The sequence below is a fragment of the Lynx canadensis genome, chromosome B2 (assembly GCF_007474595.2).
Source record: "Lynx canadensis isolate LIC74 chromosome B2, mLynCan4.pri.v2, whole genome shotgun sequence".
In the NCBI taxonomy this organism is placed as follows: Eukaryota; Metazoa; Chordata; class Mammalia; order Carnivora; family Felidae; genus Lynx; species Lynx canadensis.
The window spans coordinates 38529112-38552391 of NC_044307.1; the positions used below are offsets into that span (position 1 = coordinate 38529112).

The following is a 23280-nucleotide window of genomic DNA, read 5'->3' on the forward strand; positions in this document are numbered from 1 at the left end:
CGGCCGGCTCAGACCAGGTCTTCCAGCCCCTTCCCCAGGGGAGGAGCGGGCAGAACCCCCCCCCCCCCCCCCCCCCCCCCCCCCGCCCAGGTCGCCACTCTGGCCTCCTTGACCCTTACTTGTTTCCCAAACAGAGGGAGCCCTGGGAAGGCTTCTTGCCAAAGTTGGAAACAGCTACCCTCATTGTCTGCCTCGCCCTGCCGGCCGCGCTCGCCCTGCCTCCCTCCCCTCCTCTCTGTCTGAAAGTGTGAAAATTACAAATCCCAAGGAACTGCAATCAGAACTCTACCTAGGGAACGTTCAGAGTATCCTTGCCATAAATATCCCGCTCCAAGACGCCTGACGTCAGAGCGGGGCGGGCGGGGGCGCGGGCCGGCCGGGCGGGGAGCCGCGCCGCCCGCTCTCGGAGCCCGGGGGCGCCCAGAGGAGCCGGGGCGAGCGGCGGCCGGCGGCGGCGGCGGCTTCGGGGCTGCGGGGAGCGGCGGCCGCGCCATGGGGTCCTCGGAGTAAGTGCGCGGCCCTGCCTCTGCTCCGCTTCGCGCCGGGCCGGGCGGGGCGGCGGGGCGCTTTCTGCCGGCACCTCCACGCTTCTCCCCCCGCCCTTGCTTTCTCTGCACCGCCGAGAGGGGACTGCAAAGGCGGCCCCTCCGCGGGCTGCCTGTTGTGTTTCTGCAAAGTGTTTGCGGGAGCCAGCGGCCCTCGAGGGGGCTCCCGGGGCCTGTGTGCGTGTCTGTGTGTGTACGGGGCGTGATTTGCGTGTGTGTCTGTCTGTCGGTCTTGGCACGTCTGGACGCAGGAAGTGTCTTTGGAAAACTTTTTTTTTTTTTTTTAAAGAAATGCTTTTTTTGTGTGTGGCTTTGAAATCGGATTCCTTGTTGTCACAAGTGGACCAACGAACGTTAGCCGGTACCCCCCAAACTGACAACTTTGTGGTGGTGGCTCTTCCCGGGGCTCAGCCTTGTGCCTTTATTCGGGTGATTTAACTCTTCCCAAGCCCCAGCTCCCACTTGCAAGCTTGGCCTCTGGCCAGCAGGCAGGGCAGGGGGAGCGGGAGGTTCTTGCTCTCAGCCGCAGTGGGGAACCTTGGGCGAGAGAAGGAGCATCCCAGAAAGGGGGTCCTGACTCCAGGGACCTCGGCACCTGTGGCGGCCGCCCAGCCTCCTGCTGTGGCCCTGACATCAGGCAATGAGACTTTGACTTAACCGAGGAAGGCAGGATCCGGTCTGGAGGCAGGTAATTAATTGTAAGGAGGATGAGGAGGAGGCGGCGGTGGGGCCAGGACACTGAGGTTCTGGGTCGGGTCCTGCCCCGGGAGAGGGATGGATGCGTCTGTCACATGTGCCCAAGGTGAGGGAAGCGCCTGGTTCTCGGGGAGCGAGCGCCGCGGTACCCCAAACAAGATGCAAGCTCCTAACATAAAGAGACATGTCTGAACCGTGGGGTTGGAGGAAGGGGGGTGGTGGGGGAGAGGGAGAGAGATTTTTATCAAAATTGAACACAGATTGCTGAGGTCTGGGCTTGATTTAACTCTTCTCTCTCTGCCTTGGCTACTTTTCCACAGCTCTGTGGTGGATTTGCAAAGTTCCTGGGAAGGTAGGAAGGCAGATTACGCCTCTCCAGGGAACACTCCCTGGAGGGCTTTCCTTGAAGTCTACGGGGCAAAGAAAGCAACTTCCCATCTTTGGAAAGTTTAGTTTAGTGCTTCTCCCTCTTCCGGGTTTGGTGTCAGTTTCTTGGATTTCTCTGAAAAGTGGGCTACTGGAGGGGATGGATTTTCCCTAGGAAGTAGAGGGAGATTGTGCTCTCAGATAGGAGGCTGGGGTGCAGACCGTGTGGGTCCACCAGCCCTGAATGGCCCACTGCACATCGCTGGATGTCAGTGTTGGGTCCAAGAACCAGTGACCACAACGAGAGACTTTTCAGCTCTGCCCTAGCCTGGTCTCTGGTTTTATATTTTGCAACAGAGCCAGCCTACAACGTTTGGGTGGGAGGAAGGTTGCTGGACCCTCCCTGTGTCCTAGGAAAAAAAATGAGAGAATGTACAGGACAGGGAGGAAATCTAGATGTAAAAACGGACCCACAGGAAGTTCGAGATTTGGGGTGGATTTTAGAAATTACACAAATTGACCCTTAGGGAAGCAGACAGCAGTGTCAGAAATAGACTCGTTTTCGCTTCAGGAGTTATGTCTTTGCCTTCAATGTGATGAAGAAGAAGGAAACCATCCCAAGGGCCGTGTAAACAAAAGTGCACGTAAACGGGTAGCTGGGTACCGAGGCATGCACGTGCAGGCTCATGTTTATTCGTTTGTCACTGTGCGGGGATGGTCCTGGCCTCTACCGTGACAGCACACACAGCCCATTTCTCCTCTGTGCTGGGAGCTGCATCCGACTCCCGATGGTTCTTCCTTTACAAAAAACAACTAGGCTATTATGGTCTTGCTGCCCGCTAGTTGCACGCTCACTCCTGAGTTTTCAGAACTGTTCCTCCACATCCTGGGATGCTGAGTGAATACTTGTGCCCCCATCAGGACAAGAAGAGGAGAGAAACTTGTCCTGGGCATTAGAACTCTGAAAAAAAGTCAGGAGTTCAGGAAGCGGGAGGCGGAGAGGGCAGGACCAGTAGGGAGGCCTGTGAATGTGTTTTCTTTTGGTGAGTGTGGGGGAGGTGGAAAGCCTACTGCTTTCTGTGGGAACATGTTCTCTCCCGGGTCTGCTTTCCCAACCCCCCGCCCCCGGAGTTTTTGAAACTAAACAGGTTAGACTCTGCCCCTTCCTGAAGAGCCTGGGATCCAGGGGTAAAGGCAAGGGCATGCCTACCTGCAGGTGGCTGGGAGGCAGCAAAATCATTAATGAGGCACAGGCTTCTTTGATTTTAGTGGAGTCAGTGGAAGTACCAATTTTAAACATCGCCACTCATTCCCAATATTTGCAAATAGAAGGCTGAAGACCCAGGGGCAGGGGGGACCCAGAGGAGACAGACTCTCAGAAATACTCTTGTCCCATCAGAAGACTCCTTCAGGCCAGTCGAGGGCTTTCAACTCTTTCATCGCGTGGGGTTTCTCTGGAGCGTTGGTGGGATTCTAACCTTTCTGGGATTGCTGTGGGAGACATTTCAACAACTTCAGACCCAGGTCGAATTCCCAGGCCACTGATCTCCCTGCTTCTTCTGTCAGCTCCAGCTTCTGGCCTGCTCTTGGGTCGTCTCTGAGATGAGAATATTTAGAGAGGATGCATTCTCAGGCTCCCCTGAAGGTCCGAAGGGCAAACACACCTGGCAGGAAGAACAACTTGGGCTTTGATAGCAGAGGAGGTCTCCACAGCCAGAGCCTCTGTGTCCTTTGGGGATCCTGTGTCCTTTGGCGCTGGACTTGAGGTATACCCCGGCAAGATGGAAAGAGTGCAGACCTCAGAGAAAATTGCCCTGGGAGAGAATTAGGAACCTGGCATATAGGTTACTTTTTCCTTCTGCGTTTTAGCTTCCTCATCTGTGAAAGGAGGATAATTACCCCACAAGGTTATTACAAAAATGATATTTATGGAAAAGAACTAAGAACAGAGCTAGTGATGTTGTAGATCCTTGATAAAGGGGATAGCATAATTTTATCTCTTCATTTTTCAGCCATCGGGAGTCTAGGTTTTGGGGAAAGGACCTTTCCCCAGCTCTAGCCACCTGTTTTCCATTATTGAGGGCCAGTGGGTGGCAGTCCTAGGGCCCAGGTTACCCGTATTTCTGCCCTCTAGAGAAGGTGACCAGTAGAGTGAGCATGCGTGAGCATGTGGGAGAAGGTAGCAGGCATCCTGAGTATCTGGTCTGGAAACCACTTCTGTGGTGGAGATCTCTCAGGAGGGAGAAGGTTGTATGTGTGTGGCGGGGGCGGGGCAGGAAGCTCGAGAACCAGGTGAGTCTTGTAGAACCAGCCTGAGGTCGGAGGTTGATTAAGCAGCCAACTCCGATGGGTTGTAAAGTATGGACGTTCAGCTATCCGTAAGCATCTCTGGGGCATATGGGGTGGGGCGGCTGCCCCCGGTTGATACACTGTCTTGGGGAGTTGGCTAGTCCATCGGACAGTACTGGAGAGGGCAGCTGCAGGTTCTCATGGCCCATCGCAGAGCTTCTAAGTTATCCTTCAAGTTGACATTTAAGATGTTGAAGATCACATTTGTTTCTGTTTTGTTCAAGCTCTCTCTTTAACTGTGGCCTGGGATGACTTTTCAGAGGCTCAGCCAGTGGCCAACTTCTCTTGAGATGGCCCAGATCGGGGGATCAGTGAATTCCTCGCTCCTGGCAGTATCTGTTTCTCCAGCTCCCTTCTCACATTTTTTGGTTTGTTTGTTTTTTGTTTCATTATGAGGTTATAAAACTGCACTGTCAAGATGCTGTGCAGAGGGGGATTGCTTTTTCTTTGGATTTGTATGTGTCGTTATGCTAGTAATGTGCAAGGTTTATCAGACTATGGGTGTTAACAGGTGTCGTGGGGTTCTTTCAGGGTCTCCTGCCCACAGAAAAAAAAAGCAGAGCAAAGGGAAAAAAAAAACACCTAGAAAAAATAAACTTTAGGCAGTTTTCTATCTCTGAGTCCTGGCCAGAGGGGAGCTGAGTTATTCGTAGGATGCCTCGCCATGCGGTGGAAGGAGCTTCTGAATCAAGTAGACCCAGGTTTGAGTTCTGGAATCCTCAGGTTCCAAGCGATGCATTGTTTCTGATCCTTTTTCATCTGTCAAATGAAAACAATGACTCTTTTTACTTCCCAGGGTTGTACTGAAAATGAAATATATATGGGAAAGATCTAGCCAAGTGCTCGGAGCTTAGCAAAATGTTAGTGCCTTCTCCCTCTCTGGTTCTAAGCTTAAGAAAGTGCATGGCTTTGGACATTTGTCCATGAGTCAAAGCAAATAAGCTACTTATTCAGGGCTTAACATCAGTGCTCAAAGGTCAGCTATCTCAGCCTGGAGATGGAGACCTTTAATACAAAAGTGGGGCGGCACAGATCAGTGTTCCCCATGTCAAACAAATAGCCCCATGTGATCCTCTCCTGGAAGAAAGGAAAGGCCACCAGCTCACTGACCCATGAACCCGGGCTATTAGCGAACCCTCCATACAGCTTGTTTTAGAAATCCCAAACGCTGTCTTGGTTCAAAGAATCAAAGTCAAAACTGGGGAGAGAAGTCGTTGAGGCAGTACCTACCATTAAAACGGAATAATAATGACACGGTAACAATAGTACCTTACATTTATGTAACGGCCTACAGTTTGAAAGGCATGTGGCCTCATTTCATCCTTAGAATAATCCTATGAGATTGGCCTGCACCCTGTTTTACAGCTCAGAATCTGAGAGCTTAAAGGACTTTCCCTCTTTCACACCATAAGTGAGTGGAAGAAACGGGAAGGCAATAGCTGCCCAAGCAGTTCTGTTGCATCCCTGGCTGCACCTTAGAATCATCTGGGAAGCTTGTAAACATGTCAAAACCTGGGCCCACCCCAGGCCAATTAAATTAGAATCTCTGGGGAGTGGGGCCCAGGCATTGACAGTTTTGTAAGCTCCCCAAGTGATCTGAAGTGTGAGTGAGAGAGCCTAAGGTCTAAGGAAAGAGTGAAGGGTCCCAAGGTTAATATTCAGGGTAGCAGGCATGGGTGAACCCCCCCCTCCACACACACACACACACACACACACACACACACACACACAGCCAACTCTTTGCTTAGATTACACTTCATGAGGGCAGGCACTTGTGTGGTGTTCCCTGTATCCCCCTAACCTGGGGTCGTGCCGGGTACAAGGTAGACACTCAGTAATTGTTGGCTAATTGAATGAAAGAATGAACAAACTACTGTAGATTAGGAGCCAGGAGTTTCAACAGCCAAATCCAGACTGCTGGCCTTGTTTTATAAGTAAAGTTTTATTGGAATGCAGCCATGACATTTGTTTATGTATTCTCTCTGGCTGCTGTCATGCTAAAAGGGCAAGAGTTGAATGTTGTGAAAGAGACTGTATGGCTCAAAAATATTTACTGTCTGGCCCTTTAACAGAAGAAGTTTGATGGCTCCTGCTCTGAATCTCAGACATGAACAGAGAGTATATCTTAGGGAGGGACATGATGGCATGGTGGTCCAGAATGTGGGTTCTAGAATCAGACAAACCCGTGCTTGCATCCTGGTGCGCCCCCCTTACCTGTTGTAAGACCTTGCATATTATTTACCTCTCCGAGTCTGTTTTCTCACCTGAAAAAGGGGGATGATAATAAATAATACGGCCCTCGCAGGATGGTTGAGAGGATCGTCAGCCCCTGGCCTCGTGGAAGCACTCAACAAATGTTAGCTCTCGCTGTAATGGTTGTAGTTTCTGGCAATTAACCAAGTGAAAGGAAACAAACTAGATTAAAGTCAAAATCCAAAGCCAGTATTACAGGCAGAGTAAGGGATGTGGTAGGCAAAGATAATGAGCTGGGGTGATGAAGAAAAACTGGTTTCAGAGGTAACGGGTGTCCTTTTAAGATGGCACAGGTCAGGCCAGGCCCCCCGGGTGTGTTAGTGCGATGCTCCTGAATGTCTGGCTGCTGTGTCGACCAGCAAGTCCCATCATTCCTCCAGGGGATAATTTTGGTTTTATTGCACTTAACCTGGTCACAAGCATATCCTACCTCTGTATCCTTGTTCATAGTTCTGTCTACCTGAAAGGACCTTCCTCAGTCCTTGTCTTCCTGGTCCACTTGTCCTGCCAGGCTTGCTCAGGTGTCTGCTTCCCCCTGTAATGCCCTTTGCAAGGCTTTCCCCGCCTGCCCCAATCACTCCTTCTTCCTCACTCCCACAGACATGGCGCACAGCTCTGTCATAACATTTAACACATTGCATTAGCAGGCAAGGAAGAACTGAGTCTCCTTCATGCCTTCTACATGTTTGGAGCTCATGAAAGTCAAATTGCCTTGTTGAATCCACACCTGGTAGCCCAACAATGTCAATTAGACCCTTGGTTCAACTCCGTGATTTCTGAATTAACTCTTGAGGAAAGAGTAGGGCTTTGCCCAGGTACTAATGGGATTGCAAGAACAAATCCCCATAGTCAACCATATAGAACCACCCAGTTTATAGACTATGTGGACCCTTTGTGGACCATCTCTGTACTCTCTGTTGGTTCTTGCCCTCTGGAACACCTCTCCTGAGGAGTAGCCAGGGACAGGGAAAGATGAGAGAAACATAAAACCAAGCCTTTGGCTTCTTGTCGGCAGATGTGGTGAAAAGTTGGGTTTTGGCTTCTCTGGGCTTTCCATGTATATGTGCCAAGATAATTGGGAGTTGGCTTGCTATGGTCAGCATTGCCATTTGACTACAGAACATGTTGCATAATTTTTATAGATTTTAGTGGCAGATTTATTTATTTATTTATTTATTTTTAAATTTTTTTTTTTTCAACGTTTATTTGTTTTTGGGACAGAGAGAGACAGAGCATGAACGGGGGAAGGGCAGAGAGAGAGGGAGACACAGAATCGGAAACAGGCTCCAGGCTCTGAGCCATCAGCCCAGAGCCCGACGCGGGGCTCGAACTCCCGGACCGCGAGATCGTGACCTGGCTGAAGTCGGACGCTTAACCGACTGCGCCACCCAGGCGCCCCAGTGGCAGATTTATTTTGATGGCAGATGCATATTGTGTGTGGAAGAATATTAAGATAAAATTCTCTTCTAATGATTAAGGGGAGGGCGCAGAAAAATCTTGGCCTTTTGATCAACCCCTCGTGGACAATTAGGAGCTGCCCTGATGGAGGTGAGGGGGGAGAGAAAATGAAATAATACTTTTATGTGGGACCCCACTATGCACATGACACGATGCTGATACTTTTAGAAAGCATATTCTTTGATTTTTCCAAATTATGAATAATTTTTACTTAAGTGAATGGGCATCATCTAGAAATACAAAAAGACAAGTGGAAAGTGAATACCCCCTCTCCACACCCTCGCAATTAATGTCAATAGCCTAGGATTATATTTGTCTTTTCCCTTGTTCATACAAATACCTGCAGGTGTGTATTCAGGCATAGCGGCTGTTGTTTGAATGTTTTTCATGAAACTGAGTCTAACTGCACATTACTCTGCAGCATACTTTTCTTCCCCTTGAGCATCTATCAAGGTTATCCCTGCAATGCATCAAACTTCTTTTTATTTTGTCTGATTTCTTTAGGCCGAGACACCCACGGCTGTATATATTTGAGATCATGCCATTCTTGTGGGGTTATTTATTTTAACATCAGTCAGTTATTAAACATGGTTTCATCCTGATGATCACCAGTTTGGGTCCTTGCGTCTGACATATCAAGCATCCATCACCCAGGAGAGCTGCATTCTGGCACTCAGGCTGAGTGATTGATGTACCTAGCCCTGGCGACCATCTGGGATATGAGTGCACGTTTTGTGTGGGCCTCGTTTGTCCCCTGGGAAAGCTATTGGGTATCAGGCCCTGTGGCCGCCCCCCCCCCGCCCTTCTCATCAGTTTAGCCTTCCCTGCTTGGTTCTCCTCCATCACTGCCCATGCAGGAAGGCAGTAGAAAATGTCAAAGACTGATCCATTAGATGGGAGAACCGTCCCGATGGAACAAATCAGGCAGTGTAATTTAATGGTCAGGCGTGAAGACTCTACACTCAGATCACCTGGGGCCAAATCTCCGAGTAGCGGGCATATACCGTGCCACCCTGACCCTCGCTCTGGCCTGACTGCAGTGGCAGGTGGCGCTGGCAGTGGTCAGCCCACTGAAGAGAGTTGCCCTGCCTATCATCACTCCTGCCCACACTCCTCTCTTGGGTCACCTGCATCCAATGATTGATGGGCGTGATGAAGGCCTGGCCCCTCTAGACCAATGTGGGAAGATTCTAAATAGGCATCCCAGCTTCAGGGCTCCACATGGGGTTGACTGAGGCTGCGTGGTGAGATGATGACCTCAAGAGCCCTTCCAGAGAACCCCCTGCCTGCTCCAGAAATATTGACTACTTCATATGAACTTGTTTTGGAACAGCCCATTCTTTTTTCTTTTTTCTTTTCTCTTTCTTTTTTGTATTTTTGTATTTTGCATTTTTTAACGTAAATCCAAGTTAGTTAACATCTAGCATAATAATGATTTAAGGACTAGAATTTAGTGATTCATCCCCTACATATAACACCCAGTGCTCAACCCAACAAGCATCCTCCTTAATGCCCTTCACCCATTTAGCCCATCCCCCACCCAACACTCCTCCAGTAACCCTCACTTTGTTCTCTGTATTTAAGGGTCTCTTATGGTTTGCCTCCCTCTCTGTTTTTATATTATTTTTGCTTCCCTTCCCTTATGATCATCTGTTTTGTATCTTAAATTCCACACTGGAGCAGTCCATTATTTTCTAGTCCATTATTTCTAGAATATGACACAGTGCATTCTTTTCTTGTGCTCTATTCTGTGTGTTTTCTAGGTGAGACCCAACTAGGTTTCCTTACAAATAAGGTGGTGTCCTAACTGGATAGACTGAGCAAATGTTTTAATTTTTACTGCCAAATTTTCATTTGCCCCCGCCTCCCCATGCTAGGCTGATGGGTGTAGGTGTATCTGTGTAGAAGCTCAACCAGATGGCTTTGTTGCCATCCTGTCTGGAGATGGGGGGCACTGGGCAAGTTGACCTTTGGGAATTCCTTTGCATCTTGCCAGTGTTTCTGTAATACAGAGGGGCGCAGTCTCAAGAACCCTGCTGGTCCACTGGGAGGCTGCCTTCCTGCCCCCATATCACATAGGTATTCACGTCATGCCGGCATGGGTCTCTGCCAGATCTGATTTGCCCTTAGGGAGTGTTTGTTTCTTTCTGCTTTGTCCTAAGCATGGGGGCAGCCTTTGGTGCTGTGTTGAATATTCAGCCTTTCGGGTCACAGATACTGATGGCCTGCCCGCGAGCCAAAGCAAAGCTTGCCTGTGTGATGGATGCACCGTGTGCCAGACTCAGGGACCTAGACTTACGGCTCAATGTCTGACCACATTCCTGGAGGGCAGTGTCAACCCTCCCTCACTTCCTCCCAGACACCGCGTTCCCCAGCCTCAAGGTCCCAGGACCAGGTGGCAAGGGAAGGGAGTAAACGCCATGTCAGCAGGAAGATGGGTCAGTATTCCCACACCGCCAAAGGTGGCTTTGAAGTTAGCTTGAAGCAAACTCAGAGTTTCTGTGGACTTGGGGCAGTAGTAGGGCCAGGCCATTTTAACCCTTCTTTTCTTTTTAATCTCTGTCAACATATTTATCAGTCTGTTACCTGTCATGTGGCACTGGGCTAGGAGCTGCCCAGAGTTAGGAACTGCCTTTTCTAGACACACAGATGATGATTCCCCATCACTGCTGCCCTGAATGGGTCATGTTATTGATGTCTGTGCCTGTCTAAGTGAAAGCTGGGGCTACCAGAGCTGATAGACCGGATTTATGGGCACAGCCCCTGGGTTCAGATTCAGGTTCCAGTTCTTGCTAGCTGTGACGCCGTGCGTGAGTTACTTTACCTCTCTGGGCCTCAGTTTCCTCATCTGTAAAATAGGTTGTGATAAAGATAAAGTTCATGCATGATTTGGTAAAGAAAAAAAAAAAAAAGAAAGAAGAAAAGAAGCCATGACACCAGGGCTGACACATAGGGAACACTAAGAAATGTTAGCGATGATGATGATGGAGGACAGCCACCAAGTCTCATTAGCCCTGTTCACCCAGCACCCTGCACGGTGCCCGGCACAGAGCTGTAGGGTTGGGGGGAGCAACACTTTACTTATATTATTAAGTAAAATATCTGACTGGCTTTGCTCAGTGTGCTACTTAGTCTGATCTACTCTGTACCACAAAAAGAAATACATTTTACATTTTAAAGTTTTTAAAACTTTTTGTTGAAGTTCAACATGACTGAAAAATGCAGTTTATAAGTATGTAGCCCAATGGATTTTCACCCACTAAGCATACCTGTGTAGCAAGTATCCAGTTCAAGAAACAGCATATTCTTTTTTTAAAAATTTTTTTAGTGTTTATTTATTTTTGAGAGAGACAGAGAGAGAGCATGAGAGGCAGAGGGGCAGAGAGAGAGACACACACAGAATCCGAAGCAGCATCCAGGCTCTGAGCTGTCAGCACAGAGCCCGACGTGGGGCTCGAACTCACGGAGTGGAAGATCGTGACCTGAGCCGAAGTCAGCGGCTTAACCAACTGAGCCACCCAGATGCCCCAAGAAACAGAATATTCTAAAGCCCCTGCCTCCCAACTGTCTCTGGGCTAAGAAGCCCCCATGCCTCCTCCTGGCCACTCCCCTTCCGTAATCCTGACTTCCAACGCAGTTGATTAGTTTTGCCTGTTCTTCTTTTTTTTAATGTTTATTTTTGAGAAAGACAGAGAGTATGAGCAGGGGAGGGGCAGAGAGAGAGGGAGACACAGAATCCGAAGCAGGCTGCAGTCTCTGAGCTGTCAGCACAGAGCCCGACGCGGGGCTCGAACCCACAAACCATGAGATCATGACCTGAGCTGAAGTCGGACGCTTAACCAACTGAGCCTCCCAGGCGCCCCTTGTTTTGCCTGTTCTTGAACGTCCTATAAATGCAATCATACGGTGTGTACTCATTGGGGTCTGGCTCTTTTTGCTCAGCGCAGTGTTGTTGTGTAGACCACTCATTGTCACTGTCGTGTAGCATTCCGTTATGTGACCGTCACGCACTTGATGCATCCACCCTTCTGTTGATGGGCATATGGCTGGTTGCCAAGTTTGAGGCGGTTAGCGGACAGTGTCACTGTGAGCATTTGTGCACTTGTCCTTGGGTCAACCCATGGGTGCATTCCCGTTGGTACGTCCGGGGAGTGGAGATGCTGGATCTCAGGGAATGCCTGTGGTCAGCTTCAGGAGGTACCGTCAGTTTTACAAAGTGGTTGTGCCATGTTTTCCATGTTCTGTAAAGAGGAAGAAGCAGTTCCAGCTTGGTAAGGCCGGGGCCTGAGGCCCAGTCATTTACTGGGGTTCCTGAGGTGTTCATATTATCCGTGCCCTTTATGTCCAAGAGCTCACGTGTTCCAGAAAGCCTGCTGCAGGCAGGTGTGTCCTGTATACGAGGCACTGTGCTGGGTTTTTTCACTCATTCTACTTCCTGCAATAGTCCCATGAGATGAGATGAGTGCTGTTACCCTCTCTTATAGATGAGGAAACTGAGGCTCGGAGGGGTGGAGTGGCTTGTCTAAGATCACACAGGAAGAAATTTTCAGAGCCAGGATATAAGACAGATGTCCTTGGACCTAAGGTTCCTACGTTTTGGGATCTGATGGTGAATAGTTTGGGCTTCAGTGCGAACACTGGACAGAGACATGGGCACCGATGTGGGGCCTGTCACCCTTGAGCCTGGGCCAGTTGCAGGGTGGTGGCTGTAAGGAGACACTCTGTAACAAAGGAGCAGAAAGAAGCCAACTCAATGACCTTGAGAAGCCAAATTGTTTTCCTGCCCAGGGGCTGTTGGAAAAGGTCATAAATTTCCTGGAAGGCAAGGACGACCATGTAATTTACTGTCTAAACCAGGGCCTGTTCAAGAGTGAAAGGGTCACTGGAGGGGACACTGGGGAGGCAGGCATCCATTGGCGCTGTCTGGGTAAATGTCCCCGGTCAACTGGGACATAGGCTCACCCTCTGGGAACCTGAGTGGGCATTGCTGTCCTGATCAGTGGGGCCTACAGGTTCTCTTTAACTCTTTCAGAACACTGTGTGTCTGGAGATTGCCCCCATGCGATGTGCTTCTAGTCTCCTCTGTTGATGTTAAAACAGCGCCTGGCTTTCTTCCCTTCTGCATACCATTCCTTGCTCAGACTAGGCTCTGACAAGGTGAATTTTTTGACAGATCTAGTTATCGCTGAGATGCATGTGCTAACAGACTAGAAGCTCCCAGAAGGCTAAGGCTGTGCTTTAGTCACTGTGGTATTTGTGGCACCTAGCTGGGTGACGGGCACAGAGTTAGCACCAAGGGAATACTTATATCATTACTCCATGTGCTCATTCATTCTTTCATTCATTCACAGTTCATGGAACATATTTAAAAAAAAAATCTTTGTTTATTTTGAGAGTGGGGAGGGGGAGAGAGAGAGAGAGAGAGAGAGAGAGAGAGAGAGAGAGAGAGAATGAATCCCAAGGCTCAGCATGGAGCCTGACGTGGGGCGGGATCTCACGACTGTGAGATCATGACCTGAGCCGAAATCCAGAGTCCGATGCTTAACCGACGGAGCCATCCAGGTGCCCTCTTCCCTCTTTTTTTTTGATCTGACCCCTAGTCCACTGGTCCAGGAAGAGAAGTTAGTTGTGTGTACGGATGGGCATACAGGCAAAGAAGAAAAATAAAAGGTACCAACTTAATGAGTAGCAAAATATGTTGTGTTGTGGGGAGTCTAGGTTTGAATGTCTAATCTATTCTGATAGCATCCACTAATTAGCAGAACTTCCTTAGAGAAGGGATTTAGCAATTTGGCCTTTCTGAGCCTGGGGTTTTCATCATGTGTGAAATGAAAATGCCAGTAATACCTGTGGCATAGGAGTGAAGGGGGTCTGTGGCATAGGGGATACGACAAGTACAAAGCGCCTGGTGACTCATAGTTATCAGTGGTGGCGGTGGCTCAACAATCATCTGAGAAGCACTGGTGTAAGTCACCGCGTGCTGAGGGGGTGCTGTGAGCAAGGTTCGCTCGCCGCCGGGGCCTCCGTCTTTTCAAGTGAGGCAGACGGTGCGTGTATGGCAAGCCCATGTGACCTGGAGCTTTCGTTAATAAACAAGGATGGGATCAGCAAATTCTTCAAGGCCTTGGGGATTTGATGTGGGTGTCAGAGATAAGGACGCAAAGGGTAATTAATTTCTCATGAAGTGCACAGCTGCATTTTCACCAAGAACAACAGCGAGAAGCACTGACTCGCTTATGTACGTCTAGCCAGGAGTGGCTTTGGTGTAGCCTAGTGGCTCCTAGTGTAGATTCTGGGGTCAAATTGCTAGCGTCCAAATTTAAATTCCACCACTTCCAGAACTATATCCTCCCTGAGACTCAGCTTCCTCAAAACTGAGTAAAACGGGGACAGTCATAGTATTTACCCCAAAGAAGGACAAAATTAGTACTCGTAAGGTACTTAGAATAGTTCCTGGAACACGGTGTGTACTCTGTCCCTCTTTATTATTGCTGTTTGCCAGATAATTTGCTTTCCATGGGAATACTAGGCACAGTGTGGTACCAATGCAGTCACAGAGGAGGCGGGATTGTTTTGAGGTGGGGGACGTCAGGGAAGGCTTCATGGAGAAGAAGCATCCCAAGGTATTTTCTAGAGTTCTGTGCTCTGAGCAAGAGGGCTTATTTCCATGTTTACTCTGGTCTTCGGGCTTGGAAAAGATTTAGTGTGGAAGAAACGCTTTCCCTTAAGAAACATAATCAAATGCCTTCTGAAACTTTGAAGTTGAATAAGATACAGTCCCTGCCCTCCTGCATTTCCAAACTACTTCATCCATCCTTGTGCCAGGGACAGGAGGTATTAAGAGGAGTCCTCAACGTACTAACAGTGTTGTCAAGGAAAGATCCAGAAGCGAAGAGTACTATTCCATGACATCAATGCTATGAGAGGGAGGTGTTCAAAGTGGATTAACTCAGATTCCATTTAAGAGTGTTTGGGAGTGTCAGGAAGTTGTGAAATCTCCTTCCAGGCCTCTGTTATTAGAGGAGTGATTTGATCTGTTGGGATGGTAAGTACATGGTACTTCCTGCAGCAGAAAGATGGACCGATGGTTCCTCTGGTTCCTTCAGTTCATTTGTGGTGTCCACCTAGTGTGCCTCTTACGGGCGAAGGGCACCGTGAAAGCATGCTAAACTTTTCCTGGACAACGTTGACAAGGTCTAAAAAGACGTGTTCTCCAACTTGCCCAGGGATTTCTGGAGTTCTGCTTCATGTGCTTTATCTCTGAAGTTAGGGCTCATTTGAAAAATCCCGGCCTCAAAGCCAGTATGCAAAAGGCAGTCTTCCCTCTGCCTACATCCACAGCTCCTCCTGCCTCTCCCGAGATTTCCAATGAGGAAGTGATGAACTTCAACTTGTTCAAACTTTTATAAATTAAAAGAAAATTTTCTTTGGTTTTTCAAAGCATGCAAGTGTAGTTCTAACAGTACAGTGATGCTATAGAATAATGAGCATAGGAGAAGATGTTCAACCTTGCTGGGAATCAAAGGCCTACCATATATTGAAATCACAGGGAGACATCATTTCACACTTACCAGATCCTCCCCTCCTCCGAATTATACTCTTCGTGTTGGATCTAGAACCAGAGATAACACCCATTCACTAATGGTGGGGGTTACGTTGTTGTGTATACTTTGGAGAGCAATTAGGTACTATCTAGTAAAATTAAAGATGTACTTGCCCTATGACCCAGAAGTTTCATTCTTAGGTAAATCTAGAGGAAGTCTAATACCTATGAAAAGGAGCTGTGTTCAGGAATATTCTCTACAGCATGTTTTTTTTTTTTTTTAAGTTCTTAGTTTATTAATCCTCTCATGAAAAATCTGCACAATCACCAGATAGTTCCTGCAGCATCTTTACTCCTTCTGTTGTCCAATCTCCAGCTCACTTCTTTTTGCCAGCACCAACATTTGCTTTTGCAGTTCCCCTGACTTTCTTCATTCGGTTCTTGCATTCCTTTCACTGTTTTCTTGACGTCTTTTTCTTCTCATACAGGCCATGTCTTGCAAGTCTATGTTTGGGTTCATTTTTCTTTGCATCATCTAAGGAATCATAAATCATGCCAAAGCCAGTTGTCTTGCCACCTCCAAAATGGGTTCTGAATCCAAATACAAAGATGACATCTGGTGTGGTCTTGTACATTTTGGCTAGTTTTTCCCGAATTTCTGTCTTAGGTACTGTTGCCTTTCCGGGGTGAAGAACATCGATGACCATCTGTTTCCGCTGAAGTAGTCGGTTGGTCATGAACTTCCTGGTCTGGATACTTACTGTGTCATTCATGATGGCGGTTGAGCTTTAGGCAGCCAGGGAGGAAAAGAGCACAGCATGGTTTTTAAGAGTTAGAAAGCAACTCAAACTTCTGTCAACCAGAAGACCAACTCTTTAGAGTTTGATATGTACATATAATGGAATACTATGCATTACAGTGAGAAGATGAACGGATGTGCTAGTGAGATATAATATTAAGTGGAAGTAATGTTGAATGCAAAAGCAAATTACGGAAGGGTGTCATTCGTATTGAATTTAATATCATACAAAATAATCTTTTACTTACAAATATTTACATGTATAATTAAGTATAAAAACTTGTTTGGTGGGGTGCCTGCGTGGCTCAGTAGGTTAAGTGTCCCACTCTTGATTTCCACTTTGATCATGATCTCATGGTTTCTGGGATTGACACCCGTTGTTGGGCTCTGTGCTGACAGTGTAGAGCCTGCTTGGGATATTCTCATTCTCTCTCTCTCTCTCTCTCTCTGCCCCAGCCCCACTCATGCTCTCTCTTACTCTCAAAATAAATAAATAAATAAACATTAAAAAAACCCCACATGTTTGGAATAACCAGTAAATTCAGAAAAGTAGCTCCCTCCAGGGAAGTCAGACAGGAAGACCAGGGAGGGGTAAGAAGGGGCTCCATTTATATGCGGAATATTTTCTCTCTTATACTGAGTAATGGCTACACGAATATTTATTACTATCTATATCTTTAGATAGCTAAAATATTTTTTAATTAAAAGGGTTAATTTTTTAAAATGGGCACAGACTCCTACCCTGTCTCCTCTGCCTGTTGGCAAATAGACACTTTGAAGAGAGAATGCGAGGGTGCTTCCTGTTTGCTCCAGGTTCTTCTGGGAAATTTTACGTAGATGTGATCATCTTCAAAGGGGCTGTTCTCCGGACATCTACCCTGGGCCCTGTGGTAATCCCTGGTTTTGAGTTACAGATCATGACCCATTTTTTTTTTCTGATATGTGGCTTTGTTGGGATCATATTTTGATATATTAGTAAAATGCAAAATGGGGTCATGCTAAAAGAAACCAAACATCAACTCTCTGGCTGATTTTCCATATAGAAAATCACTAGAGCCTTCTCTCATCCCACCCCTTCCTCGAGAGTTCCTGGGATTTCTTACATGTGCTGGCAAGTGGCCACAACTGTCATCCTGACATCCTTGTGATAAGGACATGGGACCAACAGTCTCTAGTATTTCTCATTGCCCCAGGGTGAAAGGATCTGTCTCTCCCATCATAGCTGCCTGGTTTCAGTGAAATTTGCCATCCCTCTGATTTTGGTTAAATACAGCCACTGCTCTGTTCCTCTTGCAAACATCCTTCCCCAAAGTGGGAAAGTGCCCACCGCCAGGAATTGCTTCCCTTTCTTTTACTGGACAATGAAGCCACACTGGCCTCTTCTCTGGGTGCTTATTGAAACCCAGTTGATTCAGCTCTTTTATGTGCCTTGCTCTTTGTTCCAGCCCCCTCTCCCTTGGAATCTGGTCCGAGCCCAATCCAAGTGACACAGACTGTGCTGGCCTTGAGTGCCCTGTCCCGTATTGTGCAGCCCTCTGTCCTTGACCAGGTTCATGAACCTCGGTGCTCAGTTCTGCAACAGTGAGCCCCTCATCTGGCTGCTGTGGTGCTTGCTATGGACCTAAGGCTGGGGATGGCTTTCTTCCCTGCCTCTTGTTTATTTATACATCGTATAATTCACCTTAATTAAAAGGAAGAAAATCACACAAAATTGGGACTCTTGGGAGCAAGTCCTGGGTAGATGGTGGCTCTGAGAATGTACATGGGAGTCTGTATCAGTCGGGCTCTGGGCAGGAAACAGTTGGCACTCCCAAATTGGTTTAATTGATATGAATGTAATGAGAGGACTATCTTCAGAGAGAGAAGGTTCTAGAGGAGATGATGAGACACCCAGGGATGAGCAACAGCAGGAAGATGTTAACAGTCCTGTGCCTGACGGGGCCAGGGGGAGAAATGTGTTATCAGAGCCCTGTGCCAGCTGAAGCTCAAGGGTTAGGGCCCCTTGACAGTTGTGGCCCTAGAGGAGCACCACCACTGACAGCAGAAAGGGAATACTGGAATAAGCGCCCAAGGTCTCTCTCCTTCCACCCTCCAGTCCCCTGCAGTTGCTGTCCGTGGGTCAAATCCCACTGAGCACTGAAGCCCAGGAATCTGGGTGATGCATTCTGGGGAGGTTGGCCCCCTGGGCAGGAGCATGGCAGAGAAGGACAGGGAGTGGAGGTCAAGGGGAAAACCGAGAAGAGACAGAGCCTTGGATGTGTCGTGGGCATTCTTGTGTAACTAGACAGACCAGGAATGATGGGGAGTCCCCTGTGATCCAAGCTTTGGGGCAGTTTGGGCTGTTTTTGGACTGGTCGACTCCAGGAGGCTTATGTGGGTAAGCCAGGAAAGGGGTCTGGGAGGAAAGGAACTGATATTTGTGGTTATGGATCAGGTATTTTATTCTGTGCTGTAAAAAGGATGATGTTTTGAATGAGGCTTGAGGATTGGCTATTTATCATGTTCTGAATACTTTCCAGTCCAGAGAATGGAAGATGTGATTGAGCTTGGTGGTCTCAGGTGGCAGGCTGGGGACTTGAGACCTGGTGTGAACCCAATCCATACGACACACGATACTGGTCTTAAACACCCTGACGGATACGCATGTGGAACCGAGGATGCACTTAGCTGGAGCTAACCATCCCAGAGTTTGCCTCTTGGTTCCGCCTCCACCTGCGCCATTCATTACCCTCACCCTCAGGCTCACTTGAGTACATCTTACCTCCCATGAAGTCCGTGATAAATGTCAGAGAGGCATCTTTGACTGGGTGGCCCAGTATGGTGGAGACATGGTCTCAAAATTCTGTGGCAACGTACAGAGAAAGGAGAAAAGAACATATCCGAGCCCATGGGGGTACAGGGCCTGCCCTTGAGAATTCCCAGTCCGGTCTGTCAATCAGGATGTACGCACCCAATTCACAGGGACACCTGCAGAAGTATCATGCAGAAGTTCGCAGTATATAAACAAAATGTGTGCTTGGCAAAGGAAGGTGGAGGAACTAGAGTCATTGAAGTTGGTGGGCTTTGGGGGTCGAGAGTCTCTGTTCTGTCAGGTAGTAGCTGAGTGACTCCAGATAAACATTTGATATCTCTTGAGAGGCTTTAGGTTTTTCATCTGCAAAGTAGGCAAACTAAAGGTGTTTTTCTCACTAGGCAATTGTGACGGTTGCATGGGAGCATCCATGTGAAATACGGTGCCTGGTGTGTAATAAATGCTCAATAAATGCTGGCTGTCTCAACATCATTTATTATTATTATTATTATTATTATTATTATTATTCCTGGAGGCAAGTGCTAATTGCTGCTTGGAAAGAGGAATGAGTACTCAAAATTCTAAAAGACGTCCTCTCCTTGAGTCTTTTAGTTTATCTATTTCATTGCCCTTTTCCAACCAACTCCACAGGCCTCAATTCTTTGATGAGCACTTATGTCCCATGGAGGGTGAACGCCAAGGCCACTGTAGGGCTGACCATCAACTTGGTCACCTCCAGGTGGGGAATCATGAAATGTTCAGAAGGAAGGAAATCAGAAGTCATGTAGTCTAGCATTTCCCAAACTGCATTTGACAAAACACCAGATTCTCACACAGTGGCCCTAGGGAGAGAAGTTCTGTGATTCAAGAAATGCAAGCAGTGTTCCTGCATTGTCCCTGCCCTCGCCCACACAGGGCCATGCATTCAGAGAAGCAGTGCAGCCAGAAGACAGGTTTCCCATTGTTTAAACTAGTAGTCTCTCAATTTATTTATCTGGAGAAGGCTTTTTCCCTGGGATACCCCATAGAACTGGTGTTTTGAAGCATGTATCAGTTAGAATTTGTGTTCGACTACGTGGGATAGAAAGCTGACTTAAGTGGCTCCATCAAGTAGGGTTCTTATTTTTCTTATACGAGTCCAGCATAGTCCAGAGCTGGCAGAGTGATACCACAGTGTCATCACAGACCCAGGCTCCCTCTGTCTCTCTACATCAGCCTTCTTTCGAATGAGACTTTTGTCTTTGTGCTCGTTGCCTCGTGGTTACGAGATGGCTGCCTTGCTTCTAGCTTCACATCTGCATTCCAGGCAGGAAGAAAGAGAAAGACAAGGTACAAAAAGTGCATGCGAGTGAATGCCAAGCTCTCTTTAACAAGCTTTTCTGAAAGCTTCCTCCAGAAACCGGCCAAAACTCTGTGAAGTAGTGACCTCAAGCTGCAATGGAGTCTGGGGGGAGCCGAACAATTTTTAATTGCGAATGCTGCTGCCTCAAAAAAAAGCAGGGACCTACTAGTATGGGAGAAGGCGAGAAGAGGTATTAGGTGGGAAGTTCACATTGTGTGCTGCATTGGTCACACCTTTGCTCTCTCTTCCACAGGATGATTCTTTTTTTTTTTTTTAAAAATTTTTTTTTTCAACGTTTATTTATTTTTGGGACAGAGAGAGACAGAGCATGAACGGGGGAGGAGCAGAGAGGGAGACACAGAATCGGAAACAGGCTCCAGGCTCCGAGCCATCAGCCCAGAGCCTGACGCGGGGCTCGAACTCACGAACCGCGAGATCGTGACCTGGCTGAAGTCGGACGCTTAACCGACTGCGCCACCCAGGCACCCCCACAGGATGATTCTTAAAAGCATCCCAAGCAAAAGAAAATAAAACCAGCCAACCAAATCAACCTTTGCAATCAATAGAAAATATGACCTCTAAGCAGCAAGGCCCTTGGGCTCACAGACCCTATATAGAAGATGCTGTTGGTGTCCTTCACAGGTCCCCCAGCTGCTGTGGGAGCTCAGCTAATGGCTTGCACCTATGTGGGTTGCCCTTGACTTACTGAACCCCTTTGTGCAGTGGTTCCTACACGAGGAGTTACACCCTGCTTGCCCTGCCCTTCCCCCGCATTCTGTGGCCAATGACTACCAGGGAGAAAGGTACAAAAACCCCATGCCCTCGCCCCCAGGTGGGGGGGCAATGTGGCAGTGGGGTTCCCCTGCAGAGCTCCCCATAGGACAGAGATGAAGCTAGATCTCTCCAAAAACCACATTCGTGCCAGGTCATTCCTCTGCCCTCTTCTCTTTTCCTCCTTCCATTCCTGGTTTCTCCTAAGACCACAGCTTCAATATATGACATACATTACAAGTCTGTCTCAGGCCCTGATTTTAGGAAACCCTACGCAAGGTGTCCTGGGTCAAGCAGGGTGCTCTTTACTTCCTTCTAAGCAATTATACCTAACACCCTTTCCCTCAGTCCTGTTTGTGGCTTTGACTTGGTCTTGGGGTTGTGGGGACAGCTCCGTGTTCTACTCTGGTGTTGGCTGTTGGATAACTTCCTTCCAAGCCCTGTCGGCTGTATTTGGGGAGACCTCAGTGCAAGACACTTAGCAAGGGGGAGTCTAATACTACATCTTCCCAAGACAGATCGTCTTAGAAACATTGATTTGTGTTCTTGAGCCCATGAACTGTTGGAAGGGACTTGTCTGTGTGTGTGTGTGTGTGTGTGTGTGTGTGTGTGTGTGTGTGTGATTTTCCATCTTGTGGCAATGGCAGCCGGGTATTTATAGCTGGATCTACGGGCCATTCTCACGTGGCTAAAGAAAATTAAAACCTCATGTGGATTTTGTTTTGTTTTCCCCCTCTGCCTTTGCCATTGCAGACTCTCCAGTTCTTAAACCCTTGTTGTTGTAACCAGAGCTGCACTGAGCATCGCTCTGATGGTGAGGTTATGTAAATTTACTGTTTCAGGCAAAAATGCCTGTTCTCCAGTCAGTCAGGCCACAGGGTCCGAGGGGGGTTCTTTTGGGGAGAACTCGTGGGGACACTAAATGGCAGCCCTACCCATCACCACTCTCTCTAGAAAGTCTCCCCAGATTAACCCTGTGGAATGTGGATTCCTTAGATCACCTCATGATCCCTCTGCATATATGAGTTCCTTTGAAAGAAAATTATTTTCTTTCCCCCTTGTTTTTCTGTATTCTTAAGTCTTTTATGTCTGTGTTTTGCCTTCTCAGTTAGACCGAGAACACCCTGGGGGCCTGGTCTGTTTGCCCAGGTTACTGGAGCTCTTGGCAGGGGGTGTGTGGGGAGGTGAGGGTAGGGGGGCAGGAACCCAGGCCACTGTGTTCTTCAGGACGCCTTAAGAACTCATGGAGTTCTCTAGACAGCAAGGTTGGGGTGGTTTGCCCAGTCTTTACTGAGGGGCCAGCGTGCTTCCTGACCGCTTCAAGTTGAGGAGACAAGGGTCCCAGGCTTCCTGTGGACCCTCTACCATTTCATTCTGGTGATCTAGAACACACACATTCACACAGCTAGGGTGTGGAGTAGGGTGGCATGGCCCAAACCTGCCACAACACATGAAGACTCCTGAGGAGCGTGTGAAGGAAGGAACTTAAGTTTAGCTGCCATTATTCCAGGGAGCTATGCCTTCTCACTGCCTGGCCATCCCCAGGGCAGCCAGCCCACTACACAAAGAGCTTTATGAACGTCTACTCTTTAAACTCATAAAATGATACCTACCATTTACTGAAGGCCCACTGTATGGGCCAGGCACTGGGTTCAGCACTTGCACACTTCAGCACAACCCTGTCTCACGGTAGACCTGCAAAGTGGCTGTTACCACATTTTACGGAAGAGAAAAACCAAGGTTCTGAGAGTTTAGGCACCTTGCCTGAAGTCACAAAGCTAGTCAAAAGCACAGAGGAGATTCCAAATAAGGTGTGCCTGAACCTAAGACCCAGGCTGTCTGTACTGCGTCCCGATAGGTTGCAACCACCTCCCTCTGTGATGAACTGAGCAACCAACTACCTGACTTCCATTGTGGTATAGCTCATTGTGTTATAGAAATACTGTGCTGTGTCCCGCACGGCCAGCTTGTCTGTGTCAGCCTTCTAGTCACAGAATAGAAGGTGACTTCTGATTTGGGTGTCAGTGGGTAGCTTCGGGAGTGGCTGCAGTGTGGATACTGTGGTCCTATATCTCAGTCCCGCGTCCTCCTCTCAGCTGCAAACACACCCACACCCTCTTTCCCTGCCTCACTCCTTCCCCCCATGCCTGTGAGTTCTAGAGGGTTTCCAAACCTAGGGTAGAGCCAGCAATTCATTAGTCTTTGTCCGGATTCCAAGAATCCCAAATATACAAGAATTCCTCATTGAGAAGTCCAGCATTCTTGGGGAAAGTGTGTGTCACCAAGAGAGAGCAAGGCTCCTCACATTGAGAAATGGGAGCCTAGTCCAGTCCGGGGAAGTAAGTTTGGGTTTCAGAGCCAGATGGA

The 23280-nt window shown here is 48.1% G+C and overlaps 2 protein-coding genes across 6 annotated transcripts in view; one reads left to right on the forward strand and one right to left on the reverse strand.

The window, feature by feature from the left end:
* The first annotated feature begins 455 nt into the window (after positions 1 to 455).
* Positions 456 to 23280, forward strand: part of DAAM2 (dishevelled associated activator of morphogenesis 2) — a 119854-nt gene continuing 97029 nt past the window's right edge. For 2 of the 5 annotated variants that reach the window (XM_030315432.1, XM_030315437.1), the window contains exon 1: positions 458 to 506. The gene's annotated coding sequence lies outside the window, so the exon portion shown is untranslated. Of the gene's footprint in view, positions 507 to 995; positions 1234 to 23280 lie in introns of those variants that run through there. The other 3 variants (XM_030315433.1, XM_030315436.1, XM_030315434.1) reach the window with 2 other exon arrangements.
* LOC115513912 (40S ribosomal protein S24-like) lies at positions 15493 to 16027 on the reverse strand. Its single transcript, XM_032593158.1, has one exon. The coding sequence runs from the start codon at positions 15981 to 15983 to the stop codon at positions 15663 to 15665; it is 321 nt and encodes a 106-aa protein (XP_032449049.1). The 5' UTR covers positions 15984 to 16027; the 3' UTR covers positions 15493 to 15662.

What these genes read in the sequence shown, in the direction of transcription:
- LOC115513912 (XM_032593158.1), bottom strand. Translation starts at nt 15,983, where the DNA reads ATGAATGACACAGTAAGTATCCAGACCAGGAAGTTCATGACCAACCGA.